Below are 20,913 nucleotides of genomic sequence, written 5' to 3' on the forward strand. Positions count from 1 at the left end.
ACAGTGCAAGATTAAATAATTCTGGAAGTCTTTGATAGATGTGGTATGCTGGCATCCTTTATGATGGTGCTTTTACTGTCACAACTATTCCATTCTTAATTATGTTTCTGTGTTCACATGGAAAATAAGATAAGATAAAACCTGACCCCATTTTTAAGAGGAGAAATGTCCACACAAGAAAACAGACTTTGGTAGCCTTTGGTTGTTGCTTTGTAACCACTCCCAAGTGTTTCAGCCCCTGCTGCTCCAGCATTCCTTTGCTCCTGTTATCATCTTATTTTTGTTTTCTCCTGTCCACAGCGGTCATGCTTACCTGGCTGTATGGAAATTACTCAGAAGGAAAAAAAAAACAGAATGTAAAATGTTAGTATGTGTAGTCCTTCTGCACAGAGATGATGAATCAAATAAGCATCGGGAATATAGGTTGTTAGTTTTTTTTAATCCTTAGCTCTGGTTCTGCGTGTTCTCCAGTAGAATGCCGAAGGTGAAATAAATGGGTTGATGATGATGTTGAGTTTAGTTGGACAATGATGGAAAGTTGAAGACACTGCATTTATATTTTTAGTGGTCTGGTATTGATAAGCTTTTAGTAGACAAAAGCAGAGAAGCAGAAAAAGTAGCTGTTTAATATGGAAATGAAAAGAAATGTGGCTATGTTATCAATGGTTGAAAGAAATGCACAGGTGTACTCAGTGGGAAAACTGGGTGATTCTTGGAAGAGTAATAAAGTCTTCCTGAACCTTGTTTTAACTCTCCAGCCTTAGAAGCTGTGTTGACGAAATAAGTTATCTTAATTCATGAGTCTAGGTCTTGATGAGAATTAATGTACGAACTCTTCTGCTTTTCATTTCTCTCCAATACTTATGTTGTTCAGCTTTTTCTCAACAAGCGTTTTTGTGCAAGTTATTCAATACTAATTTAGAAATAAGTTTGTTAGACAATTACTTTTAAGAGGTAACTCCAAAAGGTTTTTGATAATTAATTTTATTTTCCTGCTTTCAGTCACTCAAGTGCAGCCAGTGATCACGAGATGTTACCACGAAACCTACCTCAGACTTCGCTTTTGCTCATTCATTTGCTGCATCATAGATCTCAGCAGGAGCTCTGCAGACACTCTTGAAAGCCTCTGAACAGATTGTGTCATCAAGTCAAAGCATGATGACCTAATAGTAGGTCAAAGTCTGAAACATTGATTCGGCAGTCCAAGATAACACTGCCTTTTTTTTATCAGTATCACTTCTGAAGGCTACAGACCACCTGCCATTTCTTCCCTGGTTACTTCAGAAACATTCAGCTGACCTTTCTCTGGCGAAAAGATCTTGACTTTTTTCTCTGGTCCTGGAAATATTAATGGAATACAGTCATGTCTACCCAGGACGAGAGGCAGATAAATACCGAGTATGCTGTATCCTTGCTGGAGCAGTTAAAATTCTTTTATGAACAGCAGTTGCTAACTGACATAGTGTTGATTGTTGAGGGCACTGAATTTCCCTGCCATAAGATGGTTCTTGCAACGTGCAGCTCGTATTTCAGGTAAGTATTCAAAGCAGGATCTGTTAATTCTAGAAAATCTGTGATACCTGTTTTTGAGTGTACTATTAATTGATTAACAATTAATGTGTTGCAGAGAGTCTTAAAAGATCTGTGAAGTAAGTAAAAAAACTTTCCAATACCAAAAGAGTAAAATAAATTTTGCAGCATCTTGTGATTTACTCTGGATAGGTACTGTAGCTTTTAGATTAAGCGGGGGGGTTATATATATTATATAATTAGTAAATTTTTTATTCTTCATATTGAAACCTGTAAATATTTAATCTTTCTTATTTCCCATGGTAGGGTAGCAAGGGATTATCAAGACTTGGCTATGGGATTTCCATTGTCAGGTTTATTATTTGTAGTTTTTTAGCAGAAGCCTCCGCTAAAAGTAGAGATTGCTGTGCGAGTTTACAGCCACGTTTTTGGAATCACTTGTTTTTTTCTACTCAGCAAAGAATCCAGAAACTCTTCTCTTGCCTGAGAGTCTAGCTGCAATGCAACAGGTTTTTTTTTTTTCTGTGGGGGTGTGTTTTGGTTTTGTGTTGGCGCCCCCCGCCTCCCCGAGGTGCTGTTGCAATTTCTAAATCAGTAGCTCCTGCTTCCCAGGTGTCCTGTTTTTTTGTCTTTTTTATTAATAAGATATGTCGAGTCCTACTACTTTTTGCAGATACCTTCATATTACATCTTAGAAGATGAGGCACTGAATGGTCTGCAGTGATTAATCATTTTTTGTTGGCAACACAGTATAATTAATCTGCTTGTCTGGAAGGAATTTTGAATCTTGAAACTAGTCTTGGTGACATCCATGTATGTTTTGCCTTCCTGATGCATTGTGGAGGGATTATAGCTTTTCTTTCCCATTTAATCAAGGGAAGGTTCACAAATTCTGTTTTCTTGTTGAGATGGGCTGGCTATACAGAAGACTTCTAAAATGTTTTCTGTATTTTGTCTGCTTTCTTGTACAGAATATAGAGGGTAACTTCTATTGTAGGGAACTATTTGAGGATTAATTTATTACTTTCACATAAGTTTTTGTAGCTGCTGGGTTTTCTCTTGATTTTTTCATCTCAGATGAGTCTGTTACAATTTTTAGCAACAACTACTGTGTGATCACTAGATAATGATTATTGCTGTTGGCCTTCTGCAGATGACATAGTTCCAATAGTCTATAAAATAACAGCCACTGGAAATGTGACCAGATCTAATGTGGGTGGCTAATCATAAGGTTGGAAAGCTGTCACGAGTCCACGCAGTGTGCTGCATTAGAATATGCAGTCAGATCTCTTATTGCTATGTGTTTGTTTATTATTTATGGAATGAGGTTTTGGCACTGGTTAAAAGAAGTATCAAGCTTGTGGTTTTGTCATGTTCTGTTTTTCTTCTCTACTTGGTTTACAAAAGGATGCTCAGCTTTCTAAATTTAGCTTTATTATGAAAAATTGATAGCCCTCAAGGAGGCTGTGGGGGAAGAACAGAAAAGCATCTCTTAGCGTGATCCAGACATTGTGTACGACTGCAGCCAGCGCACCTTCCATCTTTGTGCTTGAACACCGTGCTGTGGCAACCCAGCTCCAGCACAGGCCACTCAGCAGTGTGTAAGCATGCTCTAGAGCCAGATTCTCTAACAGCTACCTCTTCCTTTCTAGGAAGAAGAGTCTCTGCTGGCACTTGTACTGTCTTACCTTTAAAAAGCTGCATGGCAAGTTGATACACAGTTGGCGAGTCAGTGATCCCTGCTAAAATGCCAGTTGCCCTGAGTTAAGAAGCTCAGAAGATAGGGATGGGGCAGGAGGGAATGGTGGTGGGGCACTGTCTTGGTATCAGATGCTTCTTGGAATGACTTGGCTTAGGGAGTGTATCTCCATGTCCCCTCACCTCCAGCTGGAGGCAGGACTGCAGGGTGCACCCACCGTCACTTCTAACCTCTCTCATATCTGGTTTCCTAAAAAGCCCCAAACAAATATAAATTAGAAATAAACAAAAATTCGGCTTGAGCTGAATTTTGAATACAACCACAAATGCCAAACCTGAATTGATACAAAACTCTTAAATCAATGGCCTCCACTTTTAAGAAAATCGGCAAGTACCTGAAATACTAGAATCCAATTAGTTCTTAACTGTGTTGCAATTAAAAAATCAGAATGGGCAAGAAGTATATAAAGCATTATGGAAACTAGCCCTTTCTTAAATTGCCTTTCTACTTCTTCAAAAAGATCTAATGGAAATACTTTTTTTTTGTTGGTGGTGTTTGGTTTTTTTTTTCAGACCAAGTGTGATAGTTTTTTCTGTAATTGATTTTTGTCTACAGACTTGAAGTTTACTCCGCAGTATTGTGAATGGTACATAAGAAATACTTCATGGAGGGCTAGTCCTTGCTCCATTTTTCTGAGCTCCCAGAGGAGCGTGGTTTTTGACATGAATTAGCTCAGCCCATTGCATAAATCTGCTGCTTTTGTTTTAGAATCTAAAATCTGTGTATGTTTCAACAGTCATTTCTGGGGGATGTTTCTTCCCTCTTATCGTCACCTGACATAGAAAAAGTTTTAAATTTCGTCATTAAAACTCTAAAATCACTATAGAGTTCTCTGCTGATTAACACAAAAGAGTTTGTGTAAATATAAAATATTTCTACAGAAGACGCTGATGGTACTGTTTGAATGTTCTGTATAAGTGCTTTATCTTAAATATTTGATGGTAGCCTAAGGTAAATACTAAACACCTGTATTGTTCACCTTTTGAAGTGTAATCACTGAAGGCTCACAGGTGATAAGTGACTTTCGGATTACTGTACTTAGTGTTGATCCTTGTCTTAATATGTGTATTTCTCTTCAGAGCCATGTTCATGAGTGGGCTAAGTGAAAGTAAACAAACACATGTACACCTGAGGAATGTGGATGCAGCCACTTTACAAATTATCATAACTTACGCATACACGGGTAACTTGGCAATAAGCGACAGCACAGTAGAACAGCTTTATGAAACTGCCTGCTTCTTACAGGTAGGAGTGTTTTATTTTGAGTATGAAATAACTGCACTTAAAGAAAAAAATGGTTCTGAGATTATCTTGTTAAATAGTCTTCTCTGTTTAGTCATTTCAAAATGCTCCTGTTGAGTTTCCTCAGTCTAGACAGCAGTTGCTTGCCAGGTATGTTTCATATACCCATCCCTCCTTGCTTTAAGGACCCTGTGGAGGGATGGAAGTAAAGCAGTGCACTTCTAATACTTAGATAATTAGTTTGTCAGGCAAACATAATCATGTGATGTACTTGATCTGTATGAATCAGTGGAGTAAGTCACTGCTGTATTTTTGTGTACATATAGTATTCCAGGCCTAAACTCTGGCATTCAACACTAAATGCAGGTACCTTTTACCTGCTGCTGGTATGTGAAGGAATAAATTGTATGCAGTAACACTTTGTGTGTTTCTTTGCATTACAGGTAGATGATGTGTTACAACGGTGTAGAGAATACTTAATCAAAAAAATTAATGCAGAAAATTGTGTGCGTCTATTAAGTTTTGCTGATCTCTTCAGCTGTGAAGAGTTAAAACAGAGTGCTAAAAGAATGGTAGAGCACAAGTTCACAGCTGTGTACCACCAGGAGGCTTTCATGCAACTGTCACATGATCTACTGATAGATATTTTAAGCAGCGACAATTTAAATGTGGAAAAGGAGGAGACAGTTCGTGAAGCTGCTATGTTATGGCTGGAGTACAACACAGAATCACGATCACAGTATTTGTCCTCTGTTCTTAGCCAAATCCGAATCGATGCACTTTCAGAAGTGACACAGAGAGCCTGGTTTCAAGGCTTGCCACCTAATGATAAATCAGTGGTAGTACAAGGACTGTACAAATCAATGCCCAAGTTTTTCAAACCCAGACTTGGTATGACGAAAGAGGAGATGATGATATTCATTGAAGCTGCTGCTGAAAATCCTGGTAGTCTTTATTCTTCTGTCTGTTATAGCCCCCAGGCAGAAAAAGTTTACAAACTCTGCAACCCTCCTGCTGACTTGCATAAGGTTGGGACACTGGTAACTCCCGATAATGATATCTATATAGCAGGTGGGCAAGTTCCTCTGAAAAACACAAAAACCAATCACAGTAAAAGCAGCAAACTTCAGGCTGCCTTCAGAACTGTGAATTGCTTTTACTGGTTTGATGCACAGCAAAACACTTGGTTTCCAAAGACACCGATGCTCTTTGTTCGTATAAAGCCATCCCTGGTCTGCTGTGAAGGATACATCTATGCAATTGGAGGAGACAGCGTTGGTGGAGAACTCAACAGGAGAACGGTGGAGAGATACGATACTGAGAAAGATGAGTGGACCATGGTAAGCCCGTTGCCTTGCGCGTGGCAATGGAGCACAGCAGTAGCAGTTCACAACTGCATTTATGTAATGGCACACAACTTGATGTACTGTTATTTTCCCCGGTCAGATGCTTGGGTAGAAATGGCTATGCGACAAACAAGTAGATGTTTTGCTTCAGCTGCTGCTTTTGGTGATAAAATATTCTATATCGGAGGACTGCATATTGCCAGCAATTCCGGTATAAGACTCCCAAGCAGTACTGTAGATGGGTCTTCCGTAACTGTGGAAATCTATGATGTGAATAAAAATGAATGGAGAATGGCAGCCAATATCCCTGCCAAGCGGTATTCTGACCCATGTGTTAGAGCCGTTGTCATCTCTAATTCTTTATGTGTCTTTATACGAGAAACCCACATGAACGAGAGAGCGAAGTATGCCACCTATCAATATGACCTGGAACTTGATCGCTGGTTTCTAAGACAGCACATATCGGAACGTGTGCTGTGGGACTTGGGGAAAGACTTCCGGTGCACTGTAGGAAAGCTGTATCCATCTTGCCTTGAAGAGTCCCCATGGAAACCTCCAACGTATCTCTTCTCACCAGATGGAGCTGATGAATTTGAGCTGGATGGGGAGATGGTTACTTTACCACCTGTATAGCTCCCAAATGAGACTGCACAACTGATTCTGTGCTCAGTTACCGTGAAATAAATAGTTGTGAAAGAACAGGTCTGGAAACAGAAATGTCAGACCTGTCTTTCATGAGTTGTATTTTTATGCCCTACCTAACACTTGCCGCCATTCAGTATGAATCAGTGAAATGAGCAGATAGGCTTCCATAATCTGAAATACTATTATCTGATAATTGAGAAACATATATGTATATCATGAGCTTAAGCATCTGAGTTGTCTAAAGAATTAATTTCTAGTTCTATGAAGTCTCGGTTCAGGAAAATTAGCTTCAGAAAAAAGTAGTTACTGTTTCTAGGATAATGTCACAACTCTTTCGAAAGTATCTTCCAGTTATATTTGAACTACTTCTGGATATTCTACTTAAGCGCTAGTTACATAATTGTCAGTGTGGCCTAATTAAAGGACTGTGCTGCACTTCCTTAATACTAATATCCATGTTGGTATAGTAATGCCATTAAAAGAAAAAGAAACAAATCCCATGGATCTACCTGTGGTAGGAAGGGTAGATCTTCCATTGTATGGTAACATGCAGGGCAAAACGACTGCAGGTTCAGTCAAGCTGTATTATTAGGTGCATGTATACTATTTTCACTAACTTATACCTGTCTATTTAGAATACAGGTCTTCCAAGCAGCTGGTAGTTTACCAGGTGTGGACTTAAGTTGCTGGGCTTGCAATAGGAATTGTCAGCCCTCATAGTGCGGGTCTATGTGGAGCTTTAATCAGTAAATGTCTCCACATTCTGTATTACAGTAACATTGGCTCATGTATATTACTTCCTGCTGCTGATGTATTTTTCCATTGTAAAGCAAAGTTTTAGTGTGGATTAACCAGGTCTTTATTTTCTGTTAATTTAATAACAAGCATTACTGTAGTGTGATTGTGTATAGATATCCCTTAGCTATCAGGTTTTTTACTTTTGGGGGGGGAAGCAAACTGTTCAGGAATATCCTGTGCTCTGTGTGCAGGAGAGCAGATGACTAGTGCTGCTCTGGCATTAATCCCAGGAACCACTAGCAGTAGCGGGGCGCCGCCAATCTAACATGAACACAGGTGCTTCATGACAAACTTTACTAGCATGTTCAGCTGCATCATGTTCTGGCACTGTATTTTGAATGACATTAATTTATTAAAAAAGACTGAATCCAACAAATTTGAGCGTGCTTTCTCGTTGAAGTAGATACAGTTATGATGCCTGCCCACCACAGGCACACTTCTAGCAAGTAGATTGTTGAAAGCAACTTGAACTAGTTAAGCTGTGAAAAGCCTGGAGACAAGTACACTTGTTGACTGTGCTTACTGGTCAGTGAAAGCTGGAAATTAGAAACTCAAGTCAAAGCGAGGATTATATAGAACATGAATCCCCACTATGATTTCTGTAAATCAGCACTTCTCCAATCATGGGACAGGCAGTAAGGAGGTAATGTGGAATCTTTTCTGTAAGCTCAGAAAGTAGGAGACCTATTTTCAGTCATCCCAACTGTCACTGGCTTTCCTTAATTCTGTTTCTTACTCCAGTAAATACAATTACAGCTTTCAACAAAGATGACACCTATAGGTTTTTGTGGCTAGGTCTCAAAAGTGGATTTGCAAAGTTTTGTCTTGTACAATTATTAGAGGTTTTGACTGGGAAAGGGCCTGTAGGTAAGAAATGTGCCTTATATAAAACTCTTTCTAATGCTTTGGCATTTTGTGCCACGTAGGGATTTTTGGGATCCAGAAAAATGATGGCTCCAACAGAAAAAGGCAAGCTACTAATTTTTTTATGATGGTGACATAACATGTTTGTATTTACCGTTACATGAACTTTTTTTTTTTTTTTAAACACCTGAAGTGCTTAGATAAGAGGGGAGAAGTGACAGGGTATCCTACTGATAGCTCTGTTCATACTGCTTTCATGTAGCCTGGGACATACAGCTGTGAGCCTGTTTGAGTGAGTATACGTTAAAAGAAAACCAACGATACTGCTTTATAATGCAATTTGGAAAATCACATACCTCCAGCAAAAACATGAGTGGTATCCTAGTAACTCCAGCCAGTAACTGCTTAGTTTTGTGGGTCATTGTCCCTTCAGCCTATGGTATTGGGCTGCATTAGGCTTTAGGACAAGCCTGTGTTCTTCAAGTGCAGATGATCTATAGCTAGTGAAGGAGCACAGTGGGGTGGTTGTGTCACTGACAACTTTCAACTTGAGTTTAAAATCTTATGCATAATTTACTACTAAAGGGGCAGGGGGGAGTAAATCTGAATAGGAAATAGGTGACTAAATTGCAGTGGCCCCTCAGAACCTGGAAGAACTGTCCTTGATTTTATCCATTTAGGAACATCTTTTAAAATACAGATGGTCTACATTACTTCCTGCTGGTCTGCATTTTTTATATTGTTTCAAAATATTATCTGCATTTTTTATATGGTCTAATGATGTAGTACCTTATTTAAAATTAATTTACTATTAATAATACAGTACTTAAAGGCTAGTCAAGTGGTGAACAGCTACCTAGCGACTCTGTTAAAGACATACTTACTATTGGTTCACTTACACAACTAGTTGCTGCAGTCAGTATTCAACCCCAAAGGCAAACACAGCCGGCAAATGCTATTTCTCAAGTCTAAATTCTTTCCTTACATAATTCGAGAAGGAAACTGCAGGCAAAGCGTTGTCATGTGCCTGGAAATGGTCACTGGTGGTAGAATTAGAGAGACTTCTGCAGGAACAATGACAACAGCTGAAAAAAAAATGCAGTTCTCATTTCATAAATAGAGCAAATATGATTAAAGCCTTTGCAGAGTTATAAACTAGTATCTTACTACAAAGCTTCAGCCTAATACTACCCTATTCAACCTGTAATTGGCTTTGAAGTACATCTACATACACATTTTTAAGTGTTTATGTACATGTTTTAGTGAATCAACTTTGTATGTCCTTGAGCTCTGCCTTATTTGCAAGAAGTTTGCTTCTTTTCTGGTAAAACTACTTTAAGTTAGTCCTTCATAGTGACGTAATAAAAAGATTTTAGTGCAGCCACTCATTTTTACACTTGTTTAAATGCATACCTAATTGCAAGTTTAATTTTTGTTCTAAAGGGAATAGTCAGATGTAGGGCAGCAAACTGTGTCAAGCTTTACAGAGAAGAGGATCAGGTGGATAGTTATTTTGGGGGGAAAGTCATTTGATAAAATGCCAAAGATGATTTTTAAAAAAAGATTTAAAGCACTGCCTGGTTTGAAGCACTGCTTTTCACAACATTTCACTTTTCTAAGTTTCTGTTAAGATGCACTAGCACCTGCCCCATTGCAGTGCAGCTAAGGACCTGTGGACAAACCTGCAGACCACTGAATTTATTAGCAGGCTAATGTTCTTCCTCCTCTGTTTCCCATTTACAGCTACCTTCAAATTGTTTTCTCTTTTGGGATCTGGATTCCTACATGAAAGGAGCTTTAATTTAGGCAGACTCTGAAGCAGGCTCACCCTTAAAACCAGTTTCTTTCTGCTTCATGCTCAACCTATTAGTCAGACAAAGTTCTGTTTAGTTCCACTCCAGAATTATTTAAAATATCTCCCTCCTACAATGTTTATCGTGAGTACAATTCAGCAAGGCAAAGTTCTTACTCATAGAGCTTATAGCCTGGAGGAGGGGTATTAGCAGACTGACTAAAACGCAGGGATCACTCATGATGCCGGGAGGCAGTCTATACAAAATCTGTACATCTTCACACACGTTCCAGTATGGAAGAGGTTGGTAAACCAGCCTGAACCAGCAGGTGAGCGCAAGGCCTGTGTCAGTACCAAGTTACAGAAACTTTGACATGGAAGAAACGACTGATGGAGAAGACGGGACAGGCACAAAGGTGAAACAGAGTACTAACAGCGTCTCTGCTTTTCTCCCCTCCTGCTGCAAAAACATACAGCTCTTCTGTAGCCTGGTCTAACTTGTGAAACTAGATACCTTTGTTTCAGCAAAGAAAGGGTTTAAGCATTGTACATACACCATTACTGAAGTGCTGAAGTGTGACTGGTCACCTGAAGCATTACGTGACTTCTTCTCTTAAAATAGTAAATTGCACTGAGTACACACATGCACTCTAAGGCACCTCTACTACATTAATATGATCCAAGAGGCAGTAAACAAGACAATAAACGGTACTGAAAAGGTAGCGATGCAACGTAGACCTTAAAGGCTGTTCAGATTATGCGCTAAACATCAAGCTAAATCTTTACGCTGGCATTTTATTTAGAAAGTGCAAGAGGTACGGCTAGCTAATTTAACTCTATTGAAGAGTGGACATACTCTTCGGCCAGCTCTTTGACACATCAAACCACATATACACACACTTTATTAAGAGCAGCAAAGGTAAGTAACCACAGGTAGTATTAGACAATACATTAAGCTCAGTGCTGTTTTTTGCCACTCTCTCGTACGTCTGCACTTATAAATTCTCCGCTGTATTTCTGTGTGCATTTCATAGCCTCTGAATTCAGAGATAAGAGACCAGCTGAGTTTGCCGCCTCAGGATTTTCCATCTGTTTCATAGAGTGTGCAAGTGATGTTATTTCCCACGCTGTTTTTAAGATAACAAAATACGTCTACATCTGACTTACTTTAGATAACTGTTCTTCCTTCAGTCTAAACATTCTTACTTGATTTTCTTTATGCTCACCTGATCTAGATAGCACTGGTACTTTCTTGGTGATCTAGATTAAGACAAGAAAAGAGGATTTTGTAGGTGCCGTCTGCTACTGTTGAGGCAAATAGTAATTGTGCTTTCATCAGTATTTGTCAGAAAATTCAGGCAGGGAAGTGACAAAAAATAACCTTTTTTTCTGTCAGTTGATTTTGGAATGCAGTATTACAAGAGGAGCAATGTATGACTAGGCAATTTTGAACCTATACAGGTCTCAAGAAGACAGCTAGACTTATAAGTTCCATCACAACCAAAATTAAGCCATCTGCATAGAGATGTTGTTCACACATATGATGTCAGTTTATGGAGAATAAAGTAATCCCAACAAGATTCACAGTTTAACTGACCCTAATAGAAGTGATCCATCTCTGTGGTGTTTTTTTTTGTTTTTTTTTTTTTTTTTTTTAATGAATCCAAATACTACTTATAATGCTAAATAAAGAGTGGAATCAAGACCAGAAACACCACAGAACTAAAGCTCTGTGCCTGCTTTTTTCAGTCTCTCCTGTACTATAGTATTAAAGACTCAAAACACCGTGAAGCAATTTGTCATACATCTTTAATCATATTACAATAATGTAGTGATTCTGCCTTTAATGAATACTCGCCACGTTGCCCTTTTTAATGAAAACTAAACACCTGCAAGAAAGTAAAATTACACTGCATAAAAAACATGACGTAAATTTAACTTTCAGTGTGTTTGCACAACTACTTGCATATGGTCTGAAAAATTCTAACAAATTTTAGAGAATTGCAACCGTTTTCTAGACATAAGCTCCATCCAACTCACCTCTGAATGTTATTCAAGGCAGTTAATTTCCTCCTACTGGAAAAACAGCAATTTACCAAATCATTCTCAGCTAAGTACAGCAACAGTTGGAATAGAAGTTTTAAAGATTTAAAATAGCTCACTATAGCAGAGAGCTGGATGTGCAGCAGATTAATTTATTCAACATCCTGGTTTTGACTAGATGTCACAACCCACGTGAACTACGTACTATTTTGAAGCTAAACCTAGATCAAAATTTCACAGTTGTACCTAGAGTTCTTACTGATGTAAGAGAGGGCTGCGACCTACTGAAGACTTTAACCAATTCACAATCATCAGTACTCAATAGGGAATAAAAGTCACACTAGAGGATCCTTTTGTCCTAAAGTTGCAAAAGCAACATCCACAATCAGTTTAAATGGAAGACAAATTTCAAAAAGACTGCCAGTGTACTACAAGCAGCTAGCAATATCAAAACCAGATGTCTGCAAGTGTCTTCTAGTGGGAATAATTTCTTAAAATAATACAGCTTTTTGAGCAGGCAGAGCTTTTAACAGGCTGGATGTATTTATTTTTCAAGCAGCACAAGAAAAACCAAATACATTACTTTTATGTTCAATTATCAAGCAACAGTTTCTATGTTTAAAAACTGCATTCACACCTTCAGTTTTACAATTAAATACTGCCACATTAGTCTCTCTGCTTAGTAATAATTTCTATGGAACTCAAGTTCGTTTAGGCAAAATACTAAATTTAATTACAAAGGTGCTTAGAACAGATGTACAAGGTCAAACAAGTGCAATGTACTGGAACACTGATCTAAAATTGATAATTACGTTGTGGTATTTGAGGAAACCAGTGTCAGATGTGCACAGGAATTAAGGTTATGACATGAAAATGATTGATGAAAAGTGCTGAACATTGTAGTCGAATGAAATATTAAGTCAGCAATACTTAAGTCTCGTGGGGTTTTGGGGACTTACATCTGTGCTCAATAGGCAGTTCCTCAAACGCTGGCACGTACAAAAAACAGAGGTTGGTGCCTTTGACGCCAGAAAGTTGAGAGGTGCGCTATTGTATTACCTGTAAGTTAGTTCAGGCTGTACGTTAACAGCCAGAAATACCTTTGCCACATACATCATGACAGAGCTCTAACAACAGCTTCACAGTTGACTCATTAGAGGCACTGTCACCAATTCATTTAGGACTCAAGTGTTTCTTGCAGTGCAGACACGGATGTCAGGGTCTTTGAAATGGAAGTTGACTGCCTAAATCTTTCTGAATAAGTAATAATGCTTGCACTGGAAATTTTAAAACAGAGGGGAGGAAAATAACTTGCATTTGCGTTAGATTTAACTAAAGAGGTTACAACCATTAAATTAAGAACCAGAATAGGTGAGCTTAGATGAACCTCAGTGGCTACACGCCTTCCTACAGCCCAAAAGTAAGTTTAAGCAAATGTCAAAGAGCAAGCATATGTGCAAATGAAGACCACATATCACGAAGATGACTTCATCTCCACCCGCTGCAGCATGAGTCTTAATCACTGTACGAGTTTAAATCACAGTCCAACTTGCTAGCAGCATGCCAGTTCTTAAAGAGATTGAAAATGAATACAAGTTTCTTATTCTATCATTTGTAGAGAAAGGAAAATACTCTTAACCAGGTTGTATGTTTGGCTCCACAACAGAGACAGCTGGGACAGCGGGGAAAGAGGCTGCAGAGAAAGATCTGTCTGGTCGTCTTCTTCCCCATAAGAGAAATACTGTGAAGTATCAGAGTCCCTGTACAAAGCAGCAAGCAGCCGTGCATCAGCTTAGCACTGCAGGGGGCACGTCATTCTGTCTGTCCTCAGATCAATTTACCCACCCCCCTCAAAAAAAGAAGAAAAAAAAGTCAGCTTTCTAATATCCCTGGGCCAGCAAGGGCGTCTGTGGGAGTAAGGGGAATGCAGAGAGCTGACAAATCAGCTATACAAATTTGGGGCATGGGAGAATTCTACAGAAGAAACTCAGGTGAGGAGGTGACAAAGACAAGGATATTGAAAAGGGATCCTTGAAGGTCCTGTTTCTATACCTTGTACACGTAAATACCAACCACTTGCCTGGCTCCTAGAACTCACATTGTCAGCTCCTAAGACTAAGTTTACCTAGTGTGCCTTAAATTGCTCAAATTAGTTTTATAGGTGCTTAAATCCTTTAGGCAACTTTATTCAGTCTTCATTAAAACATGAAGCCTGACCACTTAAATCCCAGACAGCAGATAATATGTTTGCCATTTCACAAAAGCAAGGGATTATTTTTGATTATTTTCTTATCTGCATGCTGAATCAGAAAGCTCTAGACTCATCACGAATAAATGCAGCCCTAGTCTTATTTCACCAGAGCTCTTCCTGCATATCGCGTATTACTTAGTCTTTGAAAAGATATAAATATCTATTAGAGAGTTGTGGAATAAAACAGAAAAGACATCAGAAGTTTTAGGAGATGCACAAATACACACAGAGATCAGGAGCAACAGTTGCAGTTCTATAGATACATTTTACTTGTATGTCAGAAGCAGTAGGTTAGTAGATCTTTAGGGTCCTTTTTTGCACTTCTCCAAGGAAACTACTCAAACTAGCTGTATACTCTCAGGTTTTCCATGGCCATTCTAGATAGTTTCTCCTGGAAAAAATTAACGAAGGCTTTAAACCAGACCCTGTCTTTCCAAAATGCTGTTTGAAGCAAGAAAACTGAAAACTACCTTGTTGCACAGTAACTATGTGATACAAGTGTGACTTTTCTATTAGCTTTTCAAATGCACCTAAAGAAATTAGAACTTAATTTCTTAAAACAAATTACATTCAAACCTTCTTGTTCATCTCTTGTACAGTTTCTGTATTTTATTTGAGGAACAGAAGAAATAACCATGACTTGAAATCTTGGCCCCGGAAAAGAACATGGCAAAATGCTGACTGATACTGATGAGGCAATAAACTAAGAGCCTTTTACTACAGCAAGTTGAAACATTGGATAATGTAATGTAGGAGGTGCTAACAGTGATTATGTGGGGATGCTAGAAGGCATATAGAGGCACACACGTAGCAAGAAATAGGAAATAATCTCTCTCAGAATCAGGAAACGTAGGAAGTTTCCTGCATTACATACTGCATACAGAAGACACTATATGCATGTTACATACAAAATACAGCATTATGCCACACCTTTTCATATAAACTATGGCATTTCTTCACACAAGGATACGAACCGAGCCATTTCAGTTACTCTCTCAATTCTAGTGTTGCTTTTCATATGAAAAAAGTAGTTATCCAAACAGAACGTTCCCTGAGTCGACACAGAAAATCAATATAGCTGATTTTCGTTTGGAAGCGTCTTCATAACTTTACTGGCAAAAACCAAACAAACCCAAAACAACCAGCCCACGAAAAAAAGCAGAGTTTGCTACTGTGCTAGTTTTAAGCATTTTTAGTACCTTGTATTCCTATGTATGTAACTACATTGATAGTGTAATTACATCATAATAGAGCAAGACCTCACAAAACTGTTCATGATTCAATCCCAATTTGGGAGAATTGTTTTGTAATACTTTTCCTGAAGAGATCTCTCCAACAGGGATCCCATTCACATCCCAGGGTAAAAACACAGCCAGAACATATGGAAAGTTATGAAGGCCTACTGCATAACATCAAGAAAATACTGATTTCGCAACTGTTGCACAGATTTGGGAACACAAGGAGCTAGAGACAGGTTAATGCAAACGACTGTTCATGGCTAGAGAGGAGAAAGGAAAAAAAAACCCTTAAGTCAGCCATAGTCTTACTCCGCGCCCTGCCAATTTCAGTTTGCAGGTGGAAGCGGTACAGTTCCACCTGGCTTAGAACCCTTTAAGGGTTTTTACCGTATACTTTTTGCAGAGATGCTCTCAAATCCAACTTGCAAGAGGAATCAGTATTTATACTCTGCTTACTTCTAACAAGAATCCACAAACATTTGGCTGTTTGGATTGAAAAATATAACTAGTTTACATAAATATTTTCAACATCCAAGAAAATGTACAAATCTAAAGTCAAACACGTTTGGCTTGCAACAAGCCCTGTTTGCTAATGTCTTTATAAAGGCTCAGTTTTAAAGAAAAGTAGTCATTTTAAATACAACCAATATACTGCAAATGCCATCCCATTGTACGGAGACACTCACCATTCTTCTATACTTCTAGTGAAACTGAATGATAACATTCCACATCTGCTTGCAAGCAACATATATCTTGTTTTGGTCCTGGGTAGTTAAATCTCCACTCCTATGTTTTGGAGTGGTCTTTTTACAGCTCAGAGAAAGCATTGCACCTGAAATATTCAGCAGCGTTGTGCAAAACCATCATTTAGTCCCCAAGGCTTTGGGTTGACTGCGTAAAAGTGGAAAACCACGATGACATAGCTGATTTTGCACTTGTGAAGGCTCCTCCAACTGATTGACCTGCATTACAAAACAAAAGAAAGAAGGTCAATAGTGTAGTGTTATCATTACTAAGCTACTACCAAAAAAAATAAATAAAAAATAAATCACACAACCAGTTGTCCAATTTGGGATTTATAATTCAAGTCCAGAGTCTGGGTCACAAAATACAAAGAACTTGAACACAGTAGCTCAGCAGAAATGGCCTGCGCTCTCCTTTGCCCTGGAAGGCTTTGCTAGACTTGGGGCGAAAAGGCGCTCCTTGCCAGAGTGTACAGCAGCAAAAAGAGTAGAAAGACTCCAATGGAATACAAGCGTAAGCTAAACAGTTTTTGGCAAAGGTACCGCAGAACAACCAACAGATTCTTCAATGGGTGAACTCTTATTATCTTGCACTGCAAGATGACAACGTGATGTTGCCCCTGTCCCAGTGCAACAAGTGCTTCTCCAGAAAATTACACGCTGTTGCAAAACCTGCAGAAACTGACACAAGGTCTTCCCCTGACTTCAACCAGCTCTGGATAGTTTCACAGAATCACAGAATGGTCAGGGTTGGAAGGGACCTCTGGAGATCACCTAGTCCAACCCCCCCTCCAGAGCAGCGTCACCTACAGCAGTTGCATAGGATGGCGTCCAGGCGGGTTTTGAATGTCTCCAGAGTGGGAGACTCCACAACCTCTCTGGGCAGCCTGTGCCACTGCTCCACTACCCTCAAAGTAAAGAAGGTCCTCCTTATGTTAAGATGGAACTTCCTTTATTTGTTTGTGCCCATTACCTCTTGTCCTATCACTGGGCCCCACTGAAAAAAGACTGTTCCCATCCCCCTGGCATCCTCCCTTTAAGTATTTATAAGCATTAATAAGATCCCCCTCAGTCTTCTTTTCTCCAGACTAAAAAGATCCAAGTCCCTCAGCCTTTCCTCATATGAGAGATGTTCCGATCCCCTAATCATCTTTGTAGCCCTTTGCTGGACCCTCTCCAGCAGTTCCCTGTCCTTCTTGAACTGGGGAGCTCAGAACTGGACACAATACTCCAGATGTGGCCTCACCAGGGCAGAGTAGAGGGGGAGGATGATCTCTCTCCACCTGCTGGCCACACTCTTCTTGATGCACCCCAGGATGCCATTCGCCTTCTTGGCCGCCAGGGCACATTGCTGGCTCATGGTCATCCTGTTGTCCACCAGGACTCCCAGGTCCCTCTCCACAGAGCTGCTCTCCAGGAGTTCAGCCCCCAACCTGTACTGGTGCATGGGGTTATTCCTCCCCAGGTGCAGTACCCTACACTTACCCTTGTTGAACTTCATAAGGTTTCTTTCTGCCCAACTCTCCAGCCTGGCGAGGTCACGCTGTAAGGCAGCACAGCCTTCTGGCGTGTCAGCCACTCCTCCCAGTTTTGTGTCATCAGCAAACTTGCTGATGGTACACTCTATCCCTTCATCCAGATCATTGATGAATATGTTGAACAAAACTGGGCCCAGTACTGACCCCTGAGGGACACCACTTGTTACTAACCTCCAACTAGACTCTGCGCCACTAACCACAACCCTCTGAGCTCTATCTGTAAGCCAGTTCTCAATCCACCTCACTGTCCATTCATCTAAGCCACACTTCCTAAGCTTTCCTGTGAGGATGATGTGGGAGACAGTGTCGAAAGCCTTGCCAAAGTCAAGGTAGACAACATCCACTGCCCTCCCCTCATCCACCCATCTAGTTACTTTGTCATAGAAGGCTATCAGATTAGTCAGACATGACTTCCCCTTGGTGAATCCATGTTGACTACTTCTGATAATCTTCTTTTCATCCAGGTGCTTTGAGATGACTCCCAGAACAAGCTGCTCCATCATCTTCCCAGGGATGGAGGTGAGGCTGACCGGCCTGTAGTTTCCCGGGTCATCCTTCCTGCCCTTTTTGAAGACTGGAGTGACATTGGCTATCCTCCAGTCCTCAGGCACCTCACCTGTCCTCCAGGACCTTTCAAAGATAATGGAGAGAGGCCCAGCAATGACTTCCCCCAGCTCCCTCAGCACACGAGGGTGCATCCCATCAGGCCCCATGGATTTATGTATATCCAATTTATCTAACTGATCTTTAACGTGCTCCTTGTCAACCAAGGGATAGTCTTGTTTCCCCCAGACTTTCTCTGTTACCTGCAAAGTCGGGGTCTCACAAGGACTGGCCCGAACAGTGAAGACAGAAGCAAAGAAGGCATTTAGCAACTCCGCCTTCTCTGCATCATCCGTCACCACAGCACCTGTCTCATTCAACAACGGGCCCACATTTTCCCTAGTTTTCCTTTTGTCTCCTATATACTTAAAGAAACCCTTCCTGTTGGCCTTGACATCCCTCGCCAGGTTCAATTCCAAGGCTGCCTTGGCTTTCCTTGTTTCCTCCCTGCATACCCTGACAGCATTCCATCCTCCACCAGTCCCTCTTAGTTTGTCAGTACTAGGTCCAGCAGAGCACCTCTCCTTGTGGGCTCCTCCACCACCTGAGTCAAAAAGTTATCAGCAATGCACTGGAGGAACCTCCTGGACTGTACGTGCCCTGTTGTGTGGCCTTCCCAGCAGCTATCAGGGTAGTTGAAGTCCCCCATGAGAACCAAGGCCTGTGATTGTGAGGCGATTCTCACCTGTCTGTAGAAGGCCTCATCAACTTCCCCATCCGGATCAGGTGGCCTGTAATAGACACCCACAACAGTGTCTAAAAACCCACAACAGTGTCTGAGAATAGCTCAGTGCAGAAGCTGGTGGTGTGTTCTAAGCATTTCCAGACTACATGAAAGCTTTTACCTGAACATCTCTCCCCACGTTCATCTCCACCCCACACTGGAAAAGCAATTCACACTAATTTCTTTGTCTAGCTGCTTCTCTTTCCACTATTACACAATATACAGGGCATCAATCAGCAGCTTTGCCTCTCAAAAATGTTGCTTCTGTTTTGTATGTATGTTATAAAGCACACACAAAAAAAAAAATATAACTGAGATATAGGGATGCTTCTTCAAAAAAAGATATGGCTTAGGTGCAAGCTGCTTTTAAATAAATTTCTTACCTACAGCTTTTCCTGTTTGTACAACATTTCGGCTAGTAGAAGCCATCACGTTTCCAATCTTTTTTCCACGTTCACTGTTTTGCACAGAGCTAAACAAGAGACATACTGAAGACTGTTAGTTGACTGACTTACTACTTCTAGGTGTAAATAAAATACATAGTTAAAACATATCAATGCACACACAGGTTCACATAGCATACATATATATAGTTTTTTATATATATGATCAAGCCCATAATTCCTGCATGCACCTTATCCACACAGATCAGTTTGGAACGCTTCTCAGAGGAGAAAAGACACTGTCAGCAAGACAGGAATCAAAATGCTCAGTGATTCATTCTTATACAACACACTTTATACCTTTCTTAGATGTTTACAAAAATGCAGTTATGATCTAAATTACACGATCAGACTTGCAGTAGTTTTGAGAAGTTTTAGCCCTAATATATAAGCTTTAAACAAAATAGCTTCACTGATCAGACATTATTCTTTTTTCTAAATAGGGTTTACTTTGTATCTTGCTCCAAGATTAAATTTTTGATCAAATACAGTTTACACTCATGCTTTTGTTGAAGAAATGCAAAAAGACGACAGATACTACCGTCATTTGGAGAGGAAAGCATAAAAGCAATCACTTCTATTGCACAAGTGTAATCACTTGAAAATAATCTCATTTAGTTTTAAACCGTAACATTCAAGTCCACGTTTCAGGCTTTGCAAACCCATTTATGTAAAACTTAACAACACACCATGCCACATTCTTTTTCTACTTTCACAATCTTCAGTGTAGATGCAAAAAGCAGAAAGGAGCACACCAACAATAAGTTTAGGCTCAGTTTGTAAAAGCAAGTAATTTTGATGAGTATCTGATAGCAAAGTTGCATCTGGAGAAAAAAGGCACTGTTGTAAAAATATTTATTATTAGAGACACTCTAAGAACTACTGGTCCTTTTACATTCATTTCAGGCTTCTTAGAAGAGTTAATATCTTCACTTTCCAACACAAAAATAGGACAAGAAAAAGATTAGGAAGAGTTAATATCTACACTACACAAAAATAGGACAAGAAAAAGATTATAGGCACCTCCACATCTTTCAAATTAAGTCTTTCTACAAAGACCATCCATTAATAATAAGAGCTGCTATCAGCATGCACCTTATTGAAGGCAATTACCTTGAGATAAATCCTGATTCATTTGCATTCGCAATCTCCATCACGGAATTTAATCTGTCATTGGTCAGCAAAAGCAACAAAAAGATTCAGCGGGCTGAAGTCTGAACCTTTTTATTCCTCCAGCTGTTCTTGTATGTTAGCATGTGTTTTAGGTCTACTCACAGTGTACTGAAAATAAGGGTCTACAGTCAAGGCAGGTGCAGAATCAGCAGCACGTATGTATTGCTCATTTACAGGCATC

At 39.8% G+C, this 20,913-nt stretch overlaps 2 protein-coding genes across 2 annotated transcripts in view; one reads left to right on the plus strand and one right to left on the minus strand.

The window, feature by feature from the left end:
* Window positions 1-1,363: 1,363 nt before the first annotated feature.
* KBTBD2 (kelch repeat and BTB (POZ) domain containing 2) lies at window positions 1,364-7,693 on the plus strand. Its single transcript, XM_009886204.1, has 3 exons — window positions 1,364-1,533; window positions 4,369-4,534; window positions 4,975-7,693. Exons 1-3 carry the CDS (start codon window positions 1,364-1,366, stop codon window positions 6,508-6,510), a joined length of 1,872 nt encoding a protein of 623 aa, XP_009884506.1. The 3' UTR covers window positions 6,511-7,693.
* Window positions 7,694-15,846: 8,153 nt separating this feature from the next.
* AVL9 (AVL9 homolog (S. cerevisiase)) overlaps window positions 15,847-20,913 on the minus strand; it is a 36,772-nt gene continuing 31,705 nt past the window's right edge. The window contains exons 16-17 of the mRNA XM_009886213.1: window positions 19,500-19,588; window positions 15,847-16,470 (exon numbers count right to left, since the gene is read on the minus strand). Coding sequence (XP_009884515.1) covers window positions 16,376-16,470; window positions 19,500-19,588 — 184 coding nt within the window. The 3' untranslated portion in view covers window positions 15,847-16,375. The remainder of the gene's footprint in view (window positions 16,471-19,499; window positions 19,589-20,913) is intronic.

This window comes from Charadrius vociferus, unplaced genomic scaffold (genome assembly GCF_000708025.1).
Source record: "Charadrius vociferus isolate BGI_N301 unplaced genomic scaffold, ASM70802v2 scaffold545, whole genome shotgun sequence".
Classification (NCBI taxonomy): domain Eukaryota; kingdom Metazoa; phylum Chordata; class Aves; order Charadriiformes; family Charadriidae; genus Charadrius; species Charadrius vociferus.

Bases quoted from the DNA above. Each gene is read 5' to 3' on its own strand.
- KBTBD2 (XM_009886204.1), top strand. From the start codon at position 1,364: ATGTCTACCCAGGACGAGAGGCAGATAAATACCGAGTATGCTGTATCC. The intron at 1,534-4,368 runs GTAAGTATTCAA...ATTTCTCTTCAG, and splicing joins ACGTGCAGCTCGTATTTCAG to AGCCATGTTCATGAGTGGGC. The intron at 4,535-4,974 runs GTAGGAGTGTTT...TTTGCATTACAG, and splicing joins AAACTGCCTGCTTCTTACAG to GTAGATGATGTGTTACAACG.